This window comes from Heloderma suspectum, chromosome 6 (assembly GCF_057233095.1).
Source record: "Heloderma suspectum isolate Gila_16-S chromosome 6, 16-S_ref, whole genome shotgun sequence".
In the NCBI taxonomy this organism is placed as follows: domain Eukaryota; kingdom Metazoa; phylum Chordata; class Lepidosauria; order Squamata; family Helodermatidae; genus Heloderma; species Heloderma suspectum.
Window position 1 is genome coordinate 78860818 of NC_139463.1, and position 19918 is coordinate 78880735.

The window sequence follows — 19918 nt, forward strand, 5'->3', positions numbered from 1 at the left end:
GCAGTCATGCTTAAATCAGACCCATGTATTGGTATGGTGAAAAGATATATTTCAATAGTCCAACTAAGTCAGGATCCAAACCAATGTCTGTTTTTCACGAACGTATGACCAATAACATGCAAGCAGGACGTCAATATCAGATTGTTGTGCAGTATGAGCTGACTATTCCCATCACTCACTCTTGGGAGATGGTTATACGACAACTTTAAAACTTGTTTTTTTTGTTGGGGGGGGGTTGTGTGTGTGTTTAGTTTACACAGGCAAAGAATCCAGGACACCAGGGAGGCACCCCTATACTATCTAATTATCAAAATCACTGTTATTTTTTCCATGTACATTCAGGGGAATATTACTAATCCTGCTTAAAACATATCCTTTTTCCATTTCAAAACTGAAGGGGTGAACTGACAACATGCCTCTCAGAGCTAGGGTACTGCTCATTTTAGGAGTTTGGCGAAATCAGTCATCTTTTTTTTGTTCCGCTCATTCTTCTCCAGGGTAGCTACTTGGAGGAAAGGGGTCCTGCTTTGGGGGACATCGTAGACAAGGCAGGCTGTAAGGATGAAGGTGTGCAGCTGTTGCTGGAGTAAGCTGGTTCTTGTACTCAAGTGGTTGTTAATGGTGTTATTGCTACTTCTCCTGCTGCCACCTATTGTATATGATCTGAAGCCAAAAACAATTCATGATGCAACCAATATGTCTAGGTTTGGAGATATAAACACTGGAGGGGTCTTCTCTCTAATGCATCCTATGTATAATACACTTAAGTTTACAGATCCTCCAGATTGGACTCCTGATAATATTAGGTAAGGCTTCCTTTATTACGTAGTAGTGGTAACACTACTTCCCAGATGAGTGTTAGAGTGGCCAAGGGGTGGAACCTCAATTGGTGCATCATTTCCCATCAATGATCTGCAGTTATTGCGAAAACAGGATCAGATGAAGAATTTCTGGGGTTATTAGAGCTGCATACACCCTTGGATCAACCCTTCCCTTCCTTTTGCTTTAATCTCTTTCTCATTCTGCTAGGGACAGGGAGCACTACAACCTTTGCCCATGTGCCGCCAGTGAAAATGCATTGCAAAATTTCTCTCACTGTCAATCTTGTTGCAGCATAGTGTCGAAGAATTATCAACAAGCCTTTGCTTTTATTTTTGCCATCCATGAGATCAATAAGAATCCCATACTCTTGCCCAACATGACACTAGGATTCCACATCTATGACAACCTACATAGTACAAGAAGCACATCTGAAGCCATTGTGGATCTGCTGTTCACACAGCAAAGGAATACGCCAAATTTCAACTGTAATCAGAAAAAAGATGTGTTGTCTATCATTGGGGGGCTCACTGTAGAAGACATTATCCAGATGGCCAGCATCTTTAGTCTGTACAAGATTCCACAGGTAAACAATTCCTTTTGGGATGGTGGGAGAAATCTTGCTTTTCAGTCATATTCTAATATAATGTTCCTTAAGTAAATGTTGTTCTGTTCAGAAAAGCACCTTTACTGTTCACAATAATCCACAAACTGAAAAAAAGGAAGTGTATGTTACTTAATGTAACATTCATTCCCTGCTGCAGCATTAAAGAAAGGGCAGATTGAATTAATATACATCCTTGATGACTTCTGTGGTAATGCATGAATCCCCCTAAATTTATTTAATCTGCCTGCATCATACAATTTCTGCTTCTCTGCTTGCCTGCCTGCCTGCCTGCCTGCCTGCCTGCCTGCCTCTCTCTCTCTCTCTCTCTCTCTCTCTGGCAGAAATCTATTAATATAGTGGCTAATTTGCCCTGTAACATTTTTATCATGTATAGAATATTACTCCTTCTAAAGTGTTGTATGGAAGGAGATATGTTGCAGTATTGTAAAAATGAATGTTAGTTAATCGAAATATATGTATTCAGCACATGATTTCTCTGTACCAATATTTGGTCTTGAATGTGACTCCATCAAAAACAGTGCATCAGCATTCTCATCAAGAAATATGAACCTTCTTTCTAGATGTGCTTCTTTATCTTCCCATCACTGAAATGTTTTCCCCAATACTGCAGCCAGCTAACATGAGATGTGCTCAGATTACAATGTTTCTGTTTTAGACTTTAAGAAAGCTTTATTTAAAGAGAGTGGCTTGGTCTATATTGTGCAGGCAGACCAGTGTTAATTATGGTGTTGCTTGGAGAGGTGGATAGAAAAGATGGAGTGATGCCATTTGTAGCAGAAAATAATTTACTATAATAAATAAATTATGTAGTCAGAAAATAATTTGCTGTAAGTGAAATGTTCAGCTGGAAACCTATAATTCAGATCACTTAAAATATAAAGGAAGGAAATATATTGAAAGCAGTTTCTGCAGTCAATCCCATTAATTGGGAAGCCTGCGGATATTTCTCCAGCCCCTGTTAAGTTACATTTTCCCCTTTAGCTCACATATAGTGGACATGAGACTTTGCTCTCCAGTAAAACCCATATTCCTTCTTTGTACCGGATGACACCAAGGGAGTCGTCTTTGCATGAGGGGATTGTCCAGCTGCTCCTGCATTTCGGATGGACATGGATCGGCCTCATTGTTTCAGATGATGAAGACGGAGAAAGGTTTGTGCAGATCCTGACTCCTGTGCTGGCTCAGAACCGTATCTGTGTTGCCCTTTTGGAAAGATCCAGAGCAATAGACAGATCTAATATTCCTTTTTACATGGACAATGCTTCTAAATTAAGGGAAGCACTTTTTTCAACGGAAGCCAATGTGATTGTTGTCAGTGGGGACAGTCAGTCTCTGTTTCCTTTAACAGTCGCCTTAAACATGTATGAATTTCATGATACCCCTGTAGGGAAGGTTTGGATTACAACAGCTCAGTGGGATTTCACAAGCACCCTGTATGCAAACAGCTTTCCCCCCAAAACCTTCTATGGAGCATTATCTTTCTCAGTCCAAACAAATGCAGTCCCCGCATTCAAGGATTTTCTCCAAAACCTCAAGCCTGATGAGACACTGATGCATTTCCTTTATCTGTTCTGGCAAATGGCATTCAGGTGTTGTTTTAGAGGAGTAAGCATTGAAAACTGTAAGGACTGTACAGGAGAGGAAAAGCTGGAGAACCTGTCTGCATCCCTCTTTGATATGGATATGAGCAGTCAGAGCTACAGTATCTACAATGCCCTCTATGCTGTTGCACACACTTTGCATGCTACATATTTATCGAAACATAGAATACGGGTGCTTGGAGGCCAAGTGGGACATCTGAATGTTCAGCCATGGCAGGTAAAGTGACCAGTATTGTGCATTTTCCCCACATTTGGACAATGTATTCTGATGGCTTAAAGTAGCATAAGAAACTGTTGCCAGGAGACACAAAAGTGGGAAGGAGAATGCCTCAGAATGTGAGTTGCTGGGGGACAATTGTGGGAAAGGGCTCTAACCGTCATGTCCTGCTTCTGGGTTTCCCACCTCCATCTGGTTTGCTACTGTGGGTAACAGGATGCCTGCAAGGTAGGCCTTTAGTCAGATCCAAGAGAGCTCTTCTCATATTTTGATAGGGGTGTATGGATTGTGTAAAATCCACTCTGTCTCTGTTTTACTGATTGTTAGGCTCCTTTTGTTCCTTCATCCATTCACAGACAGATTCAAACCTTGTTTGTGTGATGCAGAAAAATAAGCCAGGAATTCAGTAGTAATTTGCATAAGAGGGTTCACAGCCATTTACACAATTTACCTTAATAAGTAACTTTTACCATTTCCTTCCCATTACAATCAAATTTTCCTGAGCAGAAAATTGTGTATTTTCCTACAAAGAAGTACTTGTACTTTTCTGGAAAGTAGAAAACAAGATCTGAAAGTCCATGGACTCTGTCCATCATGAGGAGGTCGGTCTGCAGCAGATTCCACAGGTTGGATTATATGAAATCCAAGCACATTTGGTACATCTCAAATTTCTTCAGCATCCCCATTTCTGGAGTCCTTTTGTGTTGTGTAATTTATTTATTTTTATTTTTTCATGATGTTTTTCCAGAACTTTGTACTGTAGCAAGACAATAGGAAGATAAGGGAAATCTGCTCAGCTGTATTCCTATACAGGTCAGGTTTACAGTTACATCTTAATGGAATCCAGATGGCACAAGCACTCAATGCGAATGCCCTTCCCTTGATGACTGCTGTTGTATTTTCTCCCCATCTAGCTCCACTCTTTCCTGGAAAACATCCACGTTAACAATGGTGCTGGCCATGAAATCTTATTTGAGGATGGGCAACTGTCAGTGGGATATGATGTCATCAACTGGATCACTTTTCCCAACCAATCCTTTCTGAAAGTCCAGGTTGGAACAATGTCATCAAGGCAACACCTCAGCGTTGCCATGGATTCCGTTAGATGGAACAGCATATTTAGACAGGTGAGAATAAATAGCACAATCAATGTTAAAGCCAGAGCTTTAAGCCCCCAGCTTTGATGAGTGATCAGGGATAAGCAAGGACCATGTCAGGTGTGCTGGGGCAGGGAGGAAGCTATAGCCTTCTCACTCTGCCATTGACCCTGAGCCAGCCACAGTTACTGCTTTACCACCATGAGTGGTAATGGTAAACCGCTCAGGTCAGCTAGGGAAGAGAGGAGGCTGCAGCTTCCTCTCTTCCCAGCAGCCCCAAAGCAGGTGAGTATGGGTGTTTCTGCCTCCCTTCTGTACATGTCTGTGTCTCCCCACCCCATTGTGTGTGTATGTGCACGTGTGTGTGGCTTCCCACACCTCGCTCTGTGTCCTTGGTAGGGATGTACGAAAGTCACTTACCTTTTCGCAGCTTGGCTTCGCGGTGGGGGGGAGGCGCTTCGCTTCTCCCGCCGAAGTTCAAGCGAAGGGGGGGAGGCATTCTGCCCTGCCCGGCCGAAATTCAGGCCGGGGGGGGAGGCGCCCCACCTCACCCGGCCGAAATTCTGGCTGGGGAGAAGCGCCCCGTCTCCCCGGCTGCGAAAAAAAAAAAGACCCCGTGATAGGCTACGTGACGATTTACATAGCCTGTCACAGCTAGATTTCCAAAGTCAGCCGTGATAGACTACGTAAATAATCACATAGCCTATCACGGGTGACTTTGAAAAAAAAAAAAGCGCATACGCAAATGGCGGCCCCCACAGGGCACCGCCATTTGCTTTCCTTATTTGGTCCCTGTAGTCTACGTAAATCTTTTACGTAAATCTGTAGTCTACGTAAATCTTACGTAGCCGCTATTTGCGTACGCGCTTTTTTTTTTCCTTTTCAAAGTCCCCCGTGATAGGCTATGTAACGATTAATGTAGCCCATCACGGCTGACTTTGGGGATCTAGCTGTGATAGGCTACGTTAATCGTTACGTAGACTATCACGGGTTTTTTTCTTTTTACTTCAGCTGTAATGGCGGCGGCAGCAGCCGGTCAAAAGACCAGCTGCCGCCCCCGCCAAAAGCCCACCGAACCACCGCCGGGACCTGCCACCAGGAGGGACATTCGGCTACGGTAAGTCCCATCCCGGGGGGTGGCGGGGGGGTGGCGGAGAATTTCACCGCCAATTTCGGGGGGCCGAATACGTTGGCACTTGGCCCCCCAAAGATTCGGGGAGAAATTCTCTGCCATCCCTAGTCCTTGGGCTTGCATGCACTTCTGTCTCCTCAGCCCCTCGGCAAAACTGCATTTGGCCCTCGGGGCCAACAGCATTGATCACCCCTGCCCTAGTGCAATGTCCAAAGTAGTGACACCCCCAGGGGGAACAGTTCCCAGGGATATCTGCCCCACTCAGGAACTGGATGCAAAGATCATCACCACCAGGGGAATGGAACTACCAGGGCAATGGTCTTCCCCTCTCTACACACAGGCATCAGCTGTGTTCTGTGCCTCTCAGTGCACTGTTTCAGTCAGCCTGCTCTCTTTTTGGGAGGGGCAGCAGCCCAGAGGATGGGGGCTAGATGTTCTCAGTGACAGCCTTTCCCCACTCCCCAGTTCTGACAACTACTCCCTCTGTCTCTCATTTGGAGACTATGAGAGTCTCCAGACACACCTATCCAGCAGAGAAATTAGCCCCCTCCCAAAAGATTGCTGGAAGGATATCAGCTGGGTGCAGGGCTGTAAAGTCGAGAGGTGTTTTGGTTCAACCCAAATGATTGATCATTGACATTCAACAATATATGTGTTTGCATCAGGGATGAGGTCAACATGTTTTTACACTACTAGGGAAGAGTCAGTGAGGTTCTCCAATCATATACACCAGTTGGGTTTTTAAGTTTTCTTTAGGGATGGTGGTGAATTCCACCATAGATTTCAGTGAGGCCAAATGCCAGTGGATTTGGCCCCCCGAAATCCATGGTGGAAGGAAGCCCTCCTGACCCCCCACGAAAGGCTGGCAAAACGGAGCACCTACCTGGTGCTGTTTGCACTGCTTTGCGAATGGTGGCCGCATCACGGGGAAAAAAAAGGAACGCAAATGGCGGCCGCTGTAGCTGCCACCATTTGCATTCCCTTTTTTTTACTGTGATAGGCTACGTAAATATTTATGTAGCCTATCACGGCAAAAGAAAAGGGATGCAAATGGTGGCTGGATGTCACTGTGGGTGGCCCCCACCGTCAGCTCCACGGAGTCGCTGAGGAGTGGAGCTGGCCGGCGAGGATTTTGGGGGGAGGGACAGAGCACCTCCCCACCACCGTGGATGTCATGAAACAAAACAGGTAAGTTGTTTCGTACTTCCCTAGTTTTCTTCCAGCCTTGGGTGGAAATAAACTCCTTCAAATTGGCATGCAAACATTTACATTTACTAGGGATGTATGAATCACTTACCTGTTCCAGTTGGGGCATCTGCTGGGGGGGAGCTGCTCCATCCCTCCCCCCAGAATCCTCGACAGGGGGTGGCACTCCATCTCTCCCCCCAGGAATCCTCGACGGCCGGCTCTGCTCTGTGGGGATTCCGCAGAGACCCCGCTCGGCTCTGCCAGCAGCCGGACATCAGGCCGCTGGCTAGCAGGGACACAAATGGCAGCAGCTGTAGACACCACCGTTTGCGTCCCTGTATTCAGCCGTGATAGGCTACATAAAGACTTCCGTAGCCTATCACAGCTGGGTTAAAAAAAAAAAAGTGTACGCCAATGGCGGTGGCTACACCCGCCGCCATTTGCATTCCTTATTTTTGGCCGTCTTAGTCTACGTAAATATTTACGTAGACTAAGACGGCCAAAAATGAGGAACGCAAATGGCGGCGGCCGTAGCCGCCGATATTTGCGTATGCGTGGTTTTTTTTTTTTAACCCAGCCGTGATAGGCTACGTATGTCTTTATGTAGCCTATCACATCTATGAAAAAAAAAAAAAGACGAGACTGCAAATGGCGGTGGTGGCAGCCGGTCGGAAGACCAGCCGCCACCGAAGCCACCACTGGAGCCTCTGCCGTCCGGAACATCCGCCCTAGGTAAGTCTCGTCCCCGGGGGGATCCGCGGGGGGCGGGGGTGTGGCAAGCCATTCCGCCATGGATTTCAGGGGGCTGAATGCACTGGCATTCGGCCTCACCAAGATCCGTGGTGGAATTCTCTGACATCCCTAACATTTACATAAATGTGTGCATGGGAGAAGATGTCTGTAAAATTCCTTGAGACTATTCTGTGGTGACATATTTAATTTAGGAAATGAATTATGTCTAGCTGTGCCGAGATTTCTCAGAAAAGTAATTTCAGGTATATATGAGAATTGTCTTTCCTTCTCTGACAAATCTGCCTCCACTCAGGGATTCTGTGAGCATTTCTAAATGAAGCTTTTATTTTAGACTTATGATTGGTCACTCACGGTTCTTTGCAGGTCGTTTACAGGACGTCATCAACCTCCAGGTCCCCTCTCATGCTGTCTGCCAATACAGTGGCTTTATTTTCAATGGGAAAAGTGCAATAAGAGATTTTATTGCACTTTAAGGTGTGATACATTTCTGCTGAATGTCCATAGTTCTGCAATACCACAACTGCACCACAGCACCATCTAGTGGCTGTATAATGAAACACACATAACTTGCCCAGAAAAAGAAACCCCAGATGAAACCACATGATAAAGAACAACTCTAAATCCTGCAAGGTAGAAGCCCGGGCAAGGGTGCAGGATTTTTGCATCATGTAGAAATGCCCTATGAGATGGAATTCCATTATATGGGGGGGGGAATGTCTGGCCCTCCAGATATCCATTTCTACACACTTTCTCCAGTGCAAGAAAGCTAATATGTGTACGGTTGAAATGAGAATGGCATAGAAGGAGGAGGGAGCCAAAGAACAGGGGAAAGAAATCAACATAATTGTTTTGTTTTACTTTTTAAAAAATAATCTGGAAAAGACAGAATGGGAAGACTAATAGGAATAGTTGAATTGAGAAGGGCTGTGTGGGAAGTAAATACATAAAAAGTGAAGCTGCAGTAGAACACACACACCACACAGATCTCTCTTTCTAATCAGCTCTAAGCAACTCCCTCACACACTGAAAGGAACGCGGGCTGATCTCCTGTGACACAGCATCCCCCACCCCTCCTCCACCACTGTCGCTGATGACAGTCTGCTAGGTTAAGTTCAGCCCAAATCTGGCAGCTATAGTTGCCATTAACCAAGGCTCACCATTTCCACCACCCTTCTCCTCCTCCTCTCCCTTTCCCCCTCTGTCCTCATCCTCATCTCCTCCCTGCTCTCTGACAAGTTGATATATTTTAGAGACATGTGGTCTGGGGTTCAGAATGGTGTCAGAAGAGCTCCAAAACTCTGAGGTGCACCAAAGCACTTCAGGGTCAACCTGTTTCACCTCAAACTCCTCGGGGCTGTTCTGACCTGCTTTGAAGCTCAGTGACACTCCTCCCCCCAAGCAGCCTGATTTGCTTCGGGATTCAGATTCAGCTCCAAGCAGTGAATAGCCCTACTAATGACTTTTTGACCCACTTGATTTCACACCGTCCTATTTTGATACTAGAATGCAATGCTATTTAGTGCTCTGCATCCTGACACAGACGTTTTCCAAAATGTTAAGTATCAGAACAAAGTTCCCACAGGACTGTACTTTGAAAAGCATTACTCTTGGCTGAAGAGATCCAGTTGTGTGGGATTAGGTGCTGGAACAAAATCATGAAATCCTAATGCAAAATATCCTTCGATGAATATGATCATGGAATCTCCTAACTGCTTAGCCAGGTCAGACTGGGCAATACAGATCCCAATATGTGCCCCCCGGGTCCCCATGGATTGTTGCAGACTCATTGTTGCAAATAGGCAATGCTCCCTTCACCCCTTCTTACCGTTGCAGGAAGCAATGCCTTTGTCCCTCCTCCTTCCAATTTTCTTCCGTAGCCCATTGCTTTCTTGGGCCATCCGTGTAAACTAACCATATAGTTTCATTCAACATAAATTCAAGTGAAATTTCCCAGGAGATAATTGCTCTTTTTTTTCTTTTTCTTTTTTGCACCTCATGAATTGTTGGAAGAATTCCACCTATTCTTATAGAGAATATTTCACAAAGTGTGCCGCAACCCCCCCCCCCAACACACACCCACATTTTCCTGCCTGTGAAAAAAGATGCAGAAGTTCTGTTTACTCTCATGGATATTTTTGAAACATTCATGAATATGAAACGTTGAATTTCTTCTTTTTTCCTCTTGCAAATCTTCTAAAATGCTTATGATGTGTGAAATTTCATTTGGCTCTACTTTTAACTCTTATTGGGCACAGCAGGAAACTAGGAAAGTGGACTAACTGTCATGCAGAAATAAGTGCTATTCACCTCCCAGTGTTGTTGTTGTTAGACGCAGCCCCGTTCCATATGTGTGGAGAGCTGCCTTCCTGGACACAGCAAGATAGTTCGAGAGGGGAGCCCAGTTTGCTGCTATGACTGTATTCAGTGCCCAGAAGACATGATCTCTAACCAGACAGGTAAGTGACAGGGCACAGTTTTCCCAGGAATGATTTCAAATGTCTATATACTTTCATATTCTAAAACCTATATTCAATTTTCGATTCCCCAAAGAACTGACACAATCACTGTAGCAATGTTCTAGTGACACAAATCTTAAAGAGACTTTGATGTTATGTATAAACATTTTTAGTGTTTAGAATTAATTGACATATAAAATGGCATGTTTAATAATAATAATAATAATATATTTGCACTACTTCTCACTAACTTTTCATAATCACCTCAAGAATACCCATAGATTTTATGAGGCCAGTGGGTGCACTGCCTGACATAGAGCAGCGAGTTGCCCCACCTAGGACGTTTTTGCAGGGGCGAGGGAGGGGGGCTTCTTAGTTTGTGACATGACAATGACAGCCTCCACTTCAGGAATTCCAGCTTGTTTTAAGAGCAGGGAGAACTGAAGTGGCGTGTGTGTGTGTGTGTGTGTGTACACACACACATACACACATAGTAGGACTCCAAAGTCTACTGCTTCAAGATTTCTCCTGACCCAGCAATCCTGAGCAATCCTGATCACATTCCACCTGTATTTACTTACGTGATCCTGTGCAGTAACATGAGCCTTAAAGAGTTTGCCTTTGCTCTAGTTTTCAATTTCATTTGCATTTGTGCCATCAACAAAGAAGTACATTTTTGTCCCTGCAGTAAAGAGCAAGTAAGCATTGGTTTCATATGAAATCATTCTGACAGTGGGTAGTACAGAGTCAGATGCTCAAAGGGGGTAATAAAAAGTAACTTAAAGTGATCTGGAATAATATCTACCCTGGCATACTCTTTTAAGGCAACTGTGCTCACAACTGTAGGGACAGTAATCATATATAACCTTCAGAGCACTTAATGATTGTGAAAATCTGGACCCATTTCAAGCCAGCTTCAGGGCGGAACACAGAGTTGGGAGTGCCATGGTCACCTCGGTGGATGATCTTCACCTCGGAATCGAGAGGGGGTGTGAACCCCTGTTGATTCCCTATGATCTCTCAGTGGCATTCAGTATCAACTACCATGCTATCCTCCTGGATTGACTGAGGGAGTTGGGGTCTGGGGGCACTGCTCTGCAGTTGTTCCACTCCTTTCTCTCAGGACAGTTCCAGATGTTATCGCTTGGGGATAGTTGTTCCTCAAAAAGGGAACTATTATGTAGAATCCCTCAGGGCTCTACTATTCCATCCTCGATGCTGTTCAATATTACATGAAACTACTGGGAGAGATCATCAGGAGGTTTGGGCCCAAGTGTTATCAGTATGCTGATGACATCCAAATCTATTTCTCCTTAACACCTTTATCCAAGGAAGGTATGACTCCTCTGAATGACTGCCTGAAGTCAGTAATGGGCTGGATGAGGGAGAACAAGCTGAAACTGAATCCAGGCAAGACAGAGGTGTTCATTGTGAAGGGTCCTCATTCAGGGATTGAGGTATGTTGACAAGTTCTGGATGGGGTTGCACTCCACCGGAAGGAGCAAGTTTGTAGCTTTGGGATGCTTCTTGACCCAACCCTTCTCCTGGAACCCCAGGTGAAGGCAACGGTGAGAGTTCCTGTTACCAACTTCAGCTGATACTCCAGCTACACCCATTCCTGGAACATACGGACCAGGTAATGACGGTGCATGCGCTGGTAACCTCTCAGCTTGATTTCTGCAATGGGCTGTACTTGAGGCCTCCTGTATATTTTGTTCAGGAAACTTCAGCTGGTACAAAATATGGCAGCCAGGTTTGTCTCTGGGACATCCCATGGAGACCCTATTACACCTGTTTTAAAATCTTTACACTGTCCACCAAACTGTTTCCGAGCAAAATATACAGTGCTGATTCTTACCTTTGAAGCCTTACATGGTCTAGGTCCAAGGTAGGGATGTCAGAGAATTCTGCCACAGATCTCAATAGGGATGTCAGAGAATTCTGCCACGGATCTCAGGGAGGCCGAATGCCAGCGCATTCGGCCTCCCGAAATCGGTGGCGAAATGGCCTGCCCCCCCCCTGCCGCCCACCTGGGATGAGACTTACCTGGGGCGATCTTCCGGGTGGTAGCATTTCCAGTTAAAAAAAAAAAGACGTGATCCGCTATGCTGTTTGTGTTCCCCTTATTTTCACCCTCTTAGTCTACGTAAATCTTGAGTTAGACTAAGACATGCATACGTGCATTGTTTTTTTAAATCAGATTTGATAGGCTACGTAAACATTTATGTAGCCTATCACGGCTGACTGCAGGGACGCAAACGGCGGCAGCTATGGCCACCGCCATTTGCGTCCCTGCTAGCCAGAGGCCGGATGTCCGGCTGCTGGCGGAGCCAGCCGGCAGCTCCACAGAATCCCTGCAGAGTGGAGCTGGTCAGCCAGGATTCTGGGGGGGAGGTGTGGAGCGCCTCCCCCCTTGGCGAGGATTCCGGGGAGAGGGACGGAAAGCCTCCCCCCCACCATCAACATAATCCGCGAACAGGTAAGTGACTTTCGTACATCCCTAGATCTCGGTGAAGCCAAATGCCAGCACATTCGGCCCCCCGAAATCTATGGCAGAATGAAGCCCCCCCACACAAAAGGCACTCGAAATGGAGCACTTACCTGCTGCCATCCACGCTGACTTGTGAATGGGAGCCACGCTGTGGCTGCCATTCGCTTCCTCATCATAGCTGTGATAGTCTACATAAATAATTATGTAGCCTATCACGGCTAATGCAGTGATGCCATTTGCGTCCCTGTGGGGGCCATGATAGGCTATGTAAGTATTTATGTAGCCTATCATGGCAAGCTAAAAAAAATAACAGTGTACACAAATGGCGGCGGCTATGGCGGCCGCCATTTGCATTGCCTTTTTTCGCTGTTTTAGCCTACGTAAATATTTATGTAAGCTATTACGGCAAAAAAACCGGGAACACAAATAGCGTAGTGGGTGCTATTTGCGTTCCTTTTTTTTCCTGCCGTAATAGCTTACGTAAATATTTAAGTAGGCTAAAACGGCGGTGAAAAAAAAGGAACGCAAATGGTGCCCACTACGCTATTTGTGTTCCCCTTTTTTTCGCCGTAATCGTTTTTTCGTAAAACAGCGAAAAAAAGGGAACGCAAATGGCGGCCGCCATAGCTGCAACCATTTGTGTACGCTGTTTTTTTTTTTAGCTTGCCGTGATAGACTACGTAAATTCTTATGTAGCCTATCACGGGCTCTGCAGGGACACAAATGGCATACCTGCGTTAGCTGTGATAGGCTACGTAATTATTTACATAGCCTATCACAGCTATGATAGGCTATGTAAACAGCAGAGCGGAGCCGGCCGGATTAGGATTTCATGGGGAGGTGCAGAGTGCCTCCCCCCCACCACGAATCACCCCATTGAAAAGGTAAGTGACTTTCGTACATCCCTAGTCCAAGGTACTAGGGATGGGCGGACGCCATACCTGCCATTCTGGGGGGCAGGTGTCTGCAGGGGGGGGAGGCCATCCATCCCTCCCCCTCCCGGAATCCTGGCTGGTTGGCTCCACTCCATGGCAATGCAGTGGAGCACCAGCCAGCTCTGAAGTGCCAGCAATATGGCCACCATTGCTGTATTGCTGGCTAGGCTGATTGACTGAGGATGCAAATGGCGTCCACTAAGCGATTTGCAGCTGGAAAGGTCTTAATTTAAGGTAATTGCAGCCATAAATGGCTGCTTTTAGCTTAAACTAAGAACTTTACACCCAAAATGGCATACTGGACCCCATTTGTGTCCCTGCTTTTTCATGCGATAGGCTACCCAAATATGCTCCGCCATCCCTTCAAGGCACCTTAGGGGAGCGCCGTCTCCCCTACATCCCAGTCCGCCACCTAAGGTCCTCTGAGGGATCTCTGCTGCAGCTGTCTAATGTGAGACTGGCAGCCACATGTAAGAGGACCTTCTCCTTTGCCGCCCCTTACTTGTGGAACGACCTGCTAGTTGAAAGATGCCTGCTGACCTAGTTGAAGGCTTTTAATCAGGCATTAAAGATGCTGTGTTATTCCAGCAGGCCTTTTTTTTTTTTTTAGAGCACTTGTTCCTTTTGCTAGCTTGCATATCTTATATTTCAGGGGTATTATTTTAAGCTGTGTTTTATTGTTGGATTTGTTAAGCAATTTGTTTTTAGTTCAAAGTTGTTTTTAATTCTATGTTGTTTGTCTGTGTCTTTTATGTAAAAGGTTTTTAAACTTTGTATACTGTACTTTCTATACTGAAAGTTCTGAACAACTTTCGCCCAGTCTCAAATCTGCCATTTTTCAGCAAGTTGATTAAGCGGGTGGTGGGGATGCAGTTGAAGGCACCCTTGGAAGAAGCCGATTATCTAGACCCATTTCAGTCGGGCTTCAGGCCTAGGCATGGGGCAGAAACGGCCTTGGTCGCCTTGGTGGATGATATGAGGAGGGCTCTGGATAGGGGTGAATGCTCCTTCCTAGTTCTCCTCGACCTCTCAGCAGCTTTTGATACCATTGACCACGGTATCCTCCTGGACCGCCTGGAGGGATTGGGCATTGGAGACACCGTATTGCTGTGGTTCCGGTCCTTCCTCTCCGGCAGTTACCAGAGGGTAGCACTGGGATAGGAGGTTTCGGGCCCATGGCTGCTCACTTGTGGGGTGCCACAGGGTTCCATCTTCTCCCCGATGCTATTAACAGCTATGTGAAGCCACTGGGGGCTATCATCAGGAGGTTTGGGGTGCGGTGTCATCAATAGGTGGATGACACATAGCTCTACCTCTTGCTCAAATCTTCATCAACGTTGATGGTAGAATCCCTGTCCAAATGTCTGGGGACGGTGAGTGGCTGGATGGGGAGGAATAAGCTGAAGCTGAATCTTGACAAGACCGAGGTACTTTTGGTGGGAAACAAGAGGAGGCTGGGGATGTTGACCTGGTGTTGAATGAGGTACGGCTACCCTTGAAAGACCAGGTCCACAGCCTGGGGGTCATTTTGGACTCCCAGCTGTCCATGGAGGCTCAGATGACAGCTGTGAGCCAGACAGCGCTGTATCAACTCCATCTGATACGGCGGCTGCGCCCCTTCCTTCCCAATCATCTGCTCTCATCGGTAGTCCATGCCCTGGTCTCCTCTTGTTTAGACTACTGTAATGCACTCTACGTGGGGTTACCCTTGAAGACAGTTTGGAAGCTGCAGCTGGTACAGAATGCAGCGGCTCGCCTGATTAAAGGCAGCTGCCGGCAAGATCACATCGCTCCAGTGCTGAAGGAGTTGCACTGGTTACCAGTTGTTTTCTGGGCCAAATTCAAGCTGTTGGTTTTGACCTTTAAAACTCTATATGGTTGCAACCCAGCCTATCTCAAGGAGTGCCTCCAGGAACACCAGACAGGCTGCTTAACAAGATCAGCCTCGGATGGCCTTCTCTCTGTCCCACCAGCAGGGATAGCTAGACTGATGGGGATGAGGGAGAGGGCCTTTTCTGTGGGAGCCCCCACTCTGTGGAACTCCCTCCTTAGGGAACTCTGCCATGCCCCCTCTTTAATAAGATTCCACCATGCATTAAAAATGTGGTTGTTCAGGCAGGCATTTGGGGTGGGTTAGAATATTTTAGAAAATGTTTTTACTGTAGAATTTTATTGTTTTAAACTGTTTTTTTATATACTTTGTACATCGCCCAGAGTGTCTGGGTGACCAGCCAGATGGGCGATTAATAAATTTAATAAAAAAATAAAAAATAATGTTTTAACATTTGTAAACTGCCCAGAGAGCTTTGGCTATGGGGAGGTATAGAAATAATTAAAATAAAAAATAAATAAATAAAGGCTGAAAATATTGCCCTAGATTAATGGAAACACTGCTGTGCTGCATCTACTACAGTTAGCTTCCTGTCACCCAGGCTGTAATCTGCCATTGTTTCTGATTTTCCAATGAATGTGTGCACAATAGCTTGAGGCCTTTACAGTGATAGTAGGTAGAGGAATCTACCCAGCATCCCGTAAAACTAAAAATGATCATCATTTGCTTTCTATACTTAGTTTCCAGGTTCTGAGATAGTCCATGACATGGGAACCAACTAAAAGTTTTTACTTGGTTGTGTGACAGGAAGGAAAATCAAAGGAGAAGTGTGACAAAACTACAAGGAGGGAACCGCAAGGAGTCAAGTCACACACCTCTTATTAGTTTTTCTGCACTTATTCAAGTAATCAGAGCTGCAGGATGGAAGCATTTGTTATGCATTTGGAATCTGGAATAGAAAAAAATGTATTTATTGTTGTCAGCAGCACCTTCCCAAAATGCTTTACTTTAGCTGCCTTGTAATGCATTCTTACTCTGTTCCTTGATGAGGTTTCTTTCTTTCCTTTTTTCTTTTCCATTACTTCTTTTCTTTTTTCTTTTGGTGTTTTCCCATGATTCAAGATTAAAACTGAATTTTTGAGGGAAAAGCTCCACTATATTATTTCCTTTCCTATTTGAGACAATTTTGTTCATTTTACACCTTTCAATATCTCTGTGTTCACTGTATCCTTAACCTATGTATTCCTTGGAGTGATGATGTAGGGAGAGTGGCCATTTAATTCCTGAGGTCCATAATGAATTTTTCATTAAATATGCTTCACAGAACCTTCTTTCCTTTCCCATCCTCAAATCATCCTCTACTATTAGAAAGGGGGGGGGGGGAATCAGTTGATGCTTTGCACCAACGGAAAAAAGACAAGGAAAGGGCCCCATCTAGAAATGTGACTGCCTCCCCTATAATGGAGGTCTGGCTACAGGGCTGCTTTTAATGCTTGAACATACTTGGAGAGATTATGTAATGCTTTGGAATGTTAATAAAGATTCCCTCTTCATAGTCCAGGGATACAGGCCGGCTGAATTCTCTTCAAATTTTGACAACTGGGAGAAGTGAAACCAAAAGAGAGAGTACTACATGTAGTGGGAGAGTGGGAGGAGGTGTTTCCCTCCCTTCCTCCCACCCTCTCTTCCTCCCTTCCTTCCTTCCTTCCTTCCTTCCTTCCTTCCTTCCTTCCTCCCTCTCTTCCTCCCTTCCATCCTTCTTCAAATCAGTGAACAAAATGCCAAGAGAACATGGAAGATGTAGTTCCCTGGAAGGTTGTTTCAATTTCTGCATCCCTCAGGATAATTATATCTCCCATAATCCCCTCCTCTTTGGAACCTTGACACATTGCTAATCAGCTAATCAGCATGTGGAGTTCTTTTGGTTATACCACAGTAACTGATACAGCTGAGTGGGGTGTTGGGTGAGTTGTGAAAGATGATTCTCATGACAGGCTATGTAGTCTGAATCATTCCAAGGCTGGCGACTACAAGGAATCATTGGGTCTGTTGAGTTGTGTCTTGGGTGAGTTGTGAAAGATGATTCTCATGACAGGCTATGTAGTCTGAATCATTCCAAGGCTGGCGACTACAAGGAATCATCAGCATGTTCCTCCCTGATTGGTCTGGGTTCCCGGTTCTCCATGAACCATGCTGGAATTGCAGTTGATATGTTATATTCTGTTTGAAATGCTTATTATTAGCAATGTTGCTGCTGGGAATGAATATGATCTCTGGTGTGCTACCAGACCAGGTACATTGAAGTCATTGTATGAAATATAGATATCTGAAGGCCAAAAAAAGAAATAAATCCGAAGTCAGGAATTCTAGTCAACCATGGACATGGCATTATGACAGCCATTCTTTGTCAAGAAAGCTAACACTACCACACACTTTTCTTAACCCTTTCAGATGCCATGCATTGTGTCCAGTGTCCAGAAGATCAATATCCAAACAAGAACCAAGATCAATGTATCTCCAAGTTTCGGACCTTCTTAACCTATGAAGAGCCTTTGGGAATCGTTCTGGTTTCCCTGGCTATTTCCTTTGCTGTGATTACAGGTTTGGTGATCCTGACCTTTGCAAAGAACTGGGATACTCCCATTGTCAAAGCCAACAACCGAAACCTCACCTGCATTCTCCTCACCTCCATCCTGCTTTGTTACTTCTCTTCCCTTCTCTTCATTGGCACTCCTGGGAAGGTGTCCTGCTGTCTCCGGCAGTTGGCGTTTGCAATCATTTTCTCTGTTGCAGTGTCTTGTGTCTTGGCAAAAACCATCATGGTGGTCCTGGCCTTCATGGCCACCAAGCCGGGCAACAGGATGAGGAAACTGCTTGGGCAAAAAGTGGCAAATGCCATTGTGCTTTCCTGCTCCTTCATTCAGGTGTGCATCTGCATTGCATGGCTCTCCATTTCTTCTCCATTCCCAGATGTTGACATGCACTCTCAGGCTGGGCAGATCATAGTGGAATGCAATGAAGGCTCCATCCTCATGTTCTACTGTGTTCTGGGCTACCTGGGCTTTCTGGCCCTCATCAGCTTCACGGTAGCTTTCCTAGCCAGAAAGCTGCCAGACACTTTCAATGAAGCCAAGCTGATCACCTTCAGCATGCTGGTGTTTTGCAGTGTTTGGATCTCCTTCATTCCAGCTTACCTGAGCACCAAGGGGAAGGATGTGGTGGCAGTGGAGGTTTTTGCCATCTTGGCCTCCAACACTGGGTTATTGGGTTGCATCTTTCTCCCAAAGTGCTACATCATTGTTCTCAGAGCTGAGCTCAATTCCAGGAAGCTTCTAACCGAGAAAACTAACTAGGGATTATGGGGAAATGAAATGTTTTCTCTACTTCATCTCCTTGGTCATTTAGAGCAAGGGAAAGGCAATAATATTCAGACATTTCAGTGTTTAAGTTCCCACTAATTTTTACCAATTCTCTTGGCACCCCCAAAGGATCTGACCCCCTGAAGTTCTGTGCCTCTGATGTATGCAATGATGCTGCCACAGTGATATAAAGCATAATGGTGGCCCAGGTGTCAGATGGTGTTGCAGCCACTGCCAACTAGACGTATGTGGGAAAGGAAAGGGGGTGGCAATGGAGGGAACAGATGTTGGTGACCAGGAAAGCACATTCATGAATGGCCCAAACCTTACAGTGGGTATGAACTAAGATGGCATGGGACTGGGGAGGGGACTATACCTGCATAGCAATCCCCACCCCCATTCTGCAATTCAGAGCCATTTCAATTTTGACTTAAATCCGTCATTTGTATTCAATTTAAATACATTCTGAATTAATCCAAAGATGTTTGACCTGACATGGAAGATGAATGTTGGAGATTGCATCCACAAAACCCTAGGCATGCCCCATTGGTCTCTAGAAGTTGATGTTCTTACAAGGAACATTATGAACCTCAAGTGGTAACTCCTGTGAATCCTGGTGTTCCTAGGTGCCCCATAATAGCTTGGAGAGGCCATTGGTCTGTCCTAGCAGGGCATTCCTTGCTTTCTTCTCTTTGTTTTGCATGGGCTGCAGATGAGATTCTTATCTGTCCTACTGTTTTAATGTGGTGATCATAATCCTAATATAGGACATTCTTCATTATGGGAGCATTGTCTTATGTGCAATTTGAAAGATAAAAATAAAACAGTTTGTATATAGTTGCAGCTACAGGAAGTTTGCTATACTGGAATTCGCTCAGGGGCCTCAAGTTCCTAAATGGTACAAATCAGTTAAACATTCGGAGGGAGGGGGGACTATCGCTATAAGTTCTAGTGATTTTTCGACTGAGCACCTTTCTCTTCCCACCTCAAACATGTACTTTCCCCTCCTTCTGTATGCTCACTTATACGCTTCTGTATATCAGTACCCTGGGGGGCTTATTGCTTTTGACCATCAGAGTAATATTAGACCCTGTTCCAATATTATCCACCAGAATAAAGAGACTGCTGCATGTTTTCAACATTCACGGCTCATTACTGCTGGGGTTTTTTTTTTTAGTCTGATGACTTTGATTATTACCCAAGATGGGGGTTGCATTAAAAGTTTGTGAATAGGTGGGTAGGGTATAGCCAGTATTGCATTCAGGAAGGGACTTTGGGGCAGAAGTCCAGGGCCTCACAAAATGCAGTATTTTGAATGAAATATAGTCCCATATAAATGGGCGGAGGGAAGCCTGCCAGACCATCCCATTTGCTTTGAAGCTTCAGGATGACAGAATGGGGTATTGCTATT

The 19918-nt window shown here is 45.3% G+C and overlaps 1 protein-coding gene across 1 annotated transcript in view; it reads left to right on the top strand.

The window, feature by feature from the left end:
* LOC146341334 (vomeronasal type-2 receptor 26-like) overlaps positions 1–18501 on the top strand; it is a 37205-nt gene extending 18704 nt beyond the window's left edge. The window contains exons 2-7 of the mRNA XM_084807375.1: positions 498–586; positions 1114–1405; positions 2429–2598; positions 4590–4647; positions 9765–9891; positions 17600–18501. Of these exons, the coding sequence (XP_084663501.1) occupies positions 498–586; positions 1114–1405; positions 2429–2598; positions 4590–4647; positions 9765–9891; positions 17600–18501 (1638 nt within the window). The remainder of the gene's footprint in view (positions 1–497; positions 587–1113; positions 1406–2428; positions 2599–4589; positions 4648–9764; positions 9892–17599) is intronic.
* Positions 18502–19918: the final 1417 nt, after the last annotated feature.